Raw genomic sequence first — 5,534 nt, 5'->3', positions numbered from 1 at the left:
GAAGAGTGGGATTTGCTGGATCCTGCTCAGAGAAAACTCTACAGAGACGTGATGGTGGAAACTTTGAGAAACCTGGCTTCAGTCGGTATGAATGGCATCTTCCATTTTCTTTTTTTTTATTCCTTTAGTGAACAAAAATATTTTACTCATCAATTGTGCTTGCTTATATGGAATGAGCAATGGGAACGCCCTGTAAATAAAAGGCATGGTCCCCTTCTATATGGAGCTCATGTATCCAAGATTCCCGTAATACAAAGCTCTGTGCACTAAACTGAGCTTTCATTTCTCTTGTGAATAAAATAAGCCTTGGGCCTCTCTAAGTGCCATCAGCATAGCATTGACTTCAGGGGACACTTTCATGCACTGAGAGACTTGTCCTGTGTGTTCCTTTCTGAGACATTTATTGGGTTTCTGGCAAGTTTGATGTCATGATTTTGATGCATATAAACTCACATCTCTCAATCATCAGAGCTCCTAGAGAACAGAGCACTATCTCAGTGACAAGGAATCTTTAATTGTTCATCAAGGCCTTCCTTGTGATGTACATTTCTCCATGAGATCCATGTTGTTGTGAACTGTCAATACCTCGGTTTCAATGCTTAGGGAACTTGTGTACATTTTCCTAGAGGGGTCTGGGGGTTTTATCCTACACCACTGCAGTAGGACTCCTGAGCTCTGTGGTAGCTCTACCCATTTGTTTTCTCAGAGAAGCTAAGGAAAAATCTGAGGAGACTGGAAATCACAGTCACTGAGGCCCATGTGTCAGGAAGGCTGAGGAAATGTAATTGTAGCCTGTGAATGAAGGAAATCTGTTAGCTTCAAAAAGTTTCTTTTGGCTTGCAGACCCAACTTCACAGATACCTGAACTTACTCTGTTGATTTTAGTTGTCCTTTAGCACCTGTGGACACGGAGACCCTTTGCCTTTGTAACGTTACATGTGTGGTATGTCTAATTCCTTTCTACTTAGCTCTCCTAATGATACCGGTGTATGTTACTGTCCCTCTCCATCCTGATAGAAGTATTTCCTAGTAAATTGCATTTTAACACTTGTCAAAGCTCTGGAATAGCAAAATGGAGCTGAGTCTCTTTTACTAGGAACCTCTGTTTCCTCTAATCATTCCCATTTGATTCTAATTGTGAACTTTAACCTGAATGATTGGATCAGTGGCTGAAACCATTAATGATGGAGAAAAATTACCCAGGGAGCATTTAATCATATGATATCTGAAGAGTAACACCTTGTTGTTATGCATCGCAGGTGCAATTAAGAAATCACGTGACTGGAAGGATCACCTTGACAACCAAGAGAGACATTTGAGGTAAGTGTGATTCAAACAACAGAAATTAGTGCTTCACAAAATCTCAGGAGGTGTCATAACATCAAAATACACTGAAATGAGGGGTCTCCAAATAGTTCATGGAGAACTCCATCATCTTTCAATTGCATCATTCTGTGAACAATTTTGATTCAGTAATTACTGGACACATGAAGGTTTTGCGTATGCATTTCCCAACAGTCAAATCTCTTGCCTATTAAATTGTGAGTCAATTAAGAAACCTTCAGTTGTGTGCCATTCAGATATGGTGGCAGGCTGCACAGCTCTAAATGTTTTTTGATCTCCAGAGTCCTACAACATATCCGGTGTGTGATATAAGACTCTTAGTATCCATGCAGGTGTTTGGTGTTGCAGGAGTGTTTAGAGCAACACGTTCATATTGGTGGTTTGCTCACCATCATTAAATGCAGTACCAGTGATTGTTTCTTCATCAAATCAAATTCTATTAAGCAACAGTTTTGATTGCTATGCAATCTGGACACTTTTCTCATTTATGTTGGAAATGGCTGAGTCGTTCCAAAGTGGTTTGAATCCCTGCAGCCTACTGATAAATATGTGTTGTGTGTGCCTTGTCAGTTCTGACTTTTAGCAACCCTTTGTTGACTTTCCAAGGAGTAGCTGTTGTTCCATGTCATGAAGTCGTTACACTTTGTGAGTCAAATATAGCATGCGACCTAGTGTTAATCCTTCATCAGGACCCATGTGTATATTCCTGGCTGTAAAACGATGAATTCCGTGAAAATTCACATAAGAACGTTTTCGTAAGTATTAGTCAGTGAAATGTTTAAAGCATATTTCACTTGGACACAATGAGGAGGAAGTCTTACACATTGACGGAAATGGTAGTCGTTGTCCTAGATGAATCTTGAGACAATTCAGGAAAAAGACATGCACGTTTACTGTGTTTGTTAATGCTGTCATGTGACAACATTTGTTTCCAACACGATAACTGACTTTTTTTTTCTTGTCTTCTTGTTTGAGAATAGAGTAGTTTGCCGAGGACACCATTGGTCCACATTTACACTCCCTGTTTTTAACAGAATTGGTGCAGTTGAGAACCTGGGTGAACATTCTGAGAGCAACCAGTGCGGGGAATCCTCCAGCCCGATTCCTGGTCTTTCTGTGCACCAAGTAGATCCCACAGGAGTAGATCCTATTGAATGCTGTGAGTATGGAGAAGCCTTCCTGGATCATTCCCTAGAGAACAATCGTAGTAGAGTTCACACTGGAAGCAGTACCTGTCAGTGTCCGGACTGTGGAGAAGACTGCAGGAGTCCTTCTCACCTGACCACTCCTGTGAACACTCATAATAGGAAAAATACTCATAAACGTAAAATAAGTGGAGACAGGCCACATGAATATAGGGAGTGTGGGAAAGTCTCTGGTGAAGCTTCACTCCTCCCTGGACATATAAGAACTCACAGCAGACAGAGGCCTTTTGAATGTAAAGAGTGTGGGAAATCCTTTAGGGATTTCTCACAGCAGAGTCGACATTTGCAAACTCACATTGGAGACAGGCTCTCTGAATGTAATCAATGTGGGAAAGCCTTTAGCCATACCTCAAGGCTCACAAGACATAAAACAGTCCACAATGTAAAGAGGCCTTATGAATGTAAGGAGTGTGGGAACACTTTTAGGTATACATCAGAACTGACTGCACATAAAAGAATCCATAGCGGAGAGAAGCCTTATGAATGTAAGCAATGTGGGAAAGCCTTCAGACTGTACTCACAGTGCAGAATACACATGCGAACCCACAGTGGAGAGAGGCCCTATGAGTGTAAGGAGTGTGGGAAAGGCTTTCTAATACGCTCAAGCCTCAGAACACATACAAGAATCCACAGTGGAGAGAGGCCCTATGAATGTAAAGAATGTGGAAAAGCCTTTAGAAAAACCTCACATCTTACAGCACATAGAAGAATCCACAGCGGAGAAAAGCCTTATGAATGTAAGCAGTGTGGGAAAGCCTTTAGAGTGTACTCACAGTGCAGGAGACACATGCGAACCCACAGTTCAGAGAGGCCTTATGAATGTAAGGAGTGTGGGAAAGGCTTTCGAACACCCTCAAGCCTCAGAACACATACAATAATCCACAGTGGAGAGAAGCCTTATGAATGTAAGGAGTGTGGGAAAACCTTTAGAAGCACTTCATACCTTAGAATACATAGAATAATCCACACTGCAGAGAGGCCCTATAAATGTAAGGAGTGTGGGAAAGCGTTTAGAACAAGTTCATACCTTACAACTCATAAAAGAATCCACAGTGGAGAGAGGCCCTATGAATGTAAGGAGTGTGGGAAAGCCTTTCTGGATGCCTCAAGCTTCAGAACACATAGAAGAATCCACAGTGGAGAGAGGCCCTATGAATGTAAGGAGTGTGGGAAAGCCTTTCTGGGTGCCTCAAGCCTCAGAACACATAGAAGAATCCACAGTGGAGAGAGACCCTATGCATGTAAAGAATGTGGAAAAGCCTTTAATTCTTCCCAAAGCCTCAGTATTCATAAGCGAATTCATAGTGGAGAGAGGCCTTATGAATGTCAGACTTGTGGGAAAACTTTTAGGGTTTTCTCATACCTTGCTGCACATAGAAGAATCCACAGTGGAGAGAAGCCTTATGAATGTAAGGAGTGTGGGGAAGCTTTTAGCAGAACCTCAAACCTTAAAACACATAGAAGAATCCACAGTGCAGAGAGGCCCTATGAATGTAAGGAGTGTGGAAAAGCCTTTAGAAGAACTGAACACCTTAGAAGACATACAATAATCCACAGTGGAGAGAAGCCCTATGAATGTAAAGAGTGTGGAAAAGCCTTTAAAAGCACCTCATACCTTAGAATACATAGAAGAATCCACAGTGCAGAGAAGTCCTATGAATGTAAGGAGTGTGGGAAAGCATTTAGAACTACTTCACAACTTAAAACACATAGAGGAGTCCACAGTGTGGAGAGGCCCTATGAATGTAAGGAGTGTGGGACAGTCTTTCCAACACCTTCAAGCCTCAGAACACATACAATAATCCACAGTGGAGAGAGGCCCTATGAATGTAAGGAGTGTGGGAAAGCCTTTAGAAGAACTGCACACCTTAGCAGACATGAAAGAATCCACAGTGGAGAGAGGCCCTATGAATGTACGGAGTGTGGCAAAGCTTTTAGAAGAACCTCACATCTTACAGCACATAGAAGAATCCACAGTGGAGAGAGGCCCTATGAATGTACAGAGTGTGGGAAAGCCTTTGTTCAGGCCTCAAATCTCATACAACATAGAAGAATCCACAGTGGAGAGAGGCCCTATGAATGTACACAGTGTGGGAAAGCCTTTATTCAGGCCTCAAGCCTCACACAACATAGAAGAATCCACAGTGGAGAGAGGCCTTATGAGTGTAAAGAATGTGGAAAAACCTTTACTTGTTCCTCTTCCCTCACTATACATTTGCGAATTCATAGTGGAGAGAGACCTTAAAAATGTAAGGAGTGTGGGTGGGAAAGCCGTTACAAGAGCCTCAGCCCTTACTGTACATAGAAGAATCCACAGTGGTGAGACCCTATGGGTATAAGGAATCAGGGGAAAGGTTAACCCATTTCTCAAGTTTCAGATCACATAGAAATATCCACAGTGGAGAAAGACCCTATGAAAGTAAGGAATGTGATGGTGGTGGTGGTTATGTGCTGTGGAGTCCGTTCCGACTTATAGGGATCCTGTACAGGGTTTCCGAGGCTGGAAATCTTTATGGGAGCAGAAAGCCTCATCATGTGAGGAAATGTTAAATCATCACTTAACCCTCCTTTCACATAAAGAGTGCACAGTAGAGGGAAACCATATGAATGTAAGGAGTGTGGGAAAGCTTTCACATTTGCCTTACGAGACAGTGCACACAAGTGATTCCATAATATAGAGAGGCCCTATGAATGTCAGGAGTGTGAGAAAGCATTTATGCAGGTCTCACACCTCACTGTACATAAAAGGGTTCATAGAGAAAAGACTTCTTTATGTCCATTGTTAGATGTTTCTTCTATAAAGCTACTGTGAAGTGAGCAAAGTTCTCACAGAAACATGACAGTTTCATTGTAACTGCAGGGATATATCCTAAACAATGTTTGATATATTATTATTCCATAATTAATTTTATCTCTCTTTAAATCTTTGGTTACTATAGTAAAGTCTCGGGAAATATCCTTGAGTAAATGTGGTTTTCTATTTTG

General features: G+C 41.7%; 1 protein-coding gene across 1 annotated transcript in view; it reads left to right on the top strand.

Moving 5' to 3' along the window:
• The window catches only part of LOC102815711 (zinc finger protein 420-like), a 45,144-nt gene extending 40,350 nt beyond the window's left edge, over positions 1-4,794 (top strand). Inside the window, exons 3-7 of the mRNA XM_006877710.1 lie at positions 5-85; positions 1,260-1,320; positions 3,078-3,323; positions 3,408-4,115; positions 4,368-4,794. Coding sequence (XP_006877772.1) covers positions 5-85; positions 1,260-1,320; positions 3,078-3,323; positions 3,408-4,115; positions 4,368-4,794 — 1,523 coding nt within the window. The remainder of the gene's footprint in view (positions 1-4; positions 86-1,259; positions 1,321-3,077; positions 3,324-3,407; positions 4,116-4,367) is intronic.
• Positions 4,795-5,534: the final 740 nt, after the last annotated feature.

This window comes from Chrysochloris asiatica, unplaced genomic scaffold (assembly GCF_000296735.1).
Source record: "Chrysochloris asiatica unplaced genomic scaffold, ChrAsi1.0 scaffold00566, whole genome shotgun sequence".
NCBI classification, from domain to species: domain Eukaryota; kingdom Metazoa; phylum Chordata; class Mammalia; order Afrosoricida; family Chrysochloridae; genus Chrysochloris; species Chrysochloris asiatica.
This window is presented reverse-complemented; position numbering and strand designations above follow the sequence as displayed.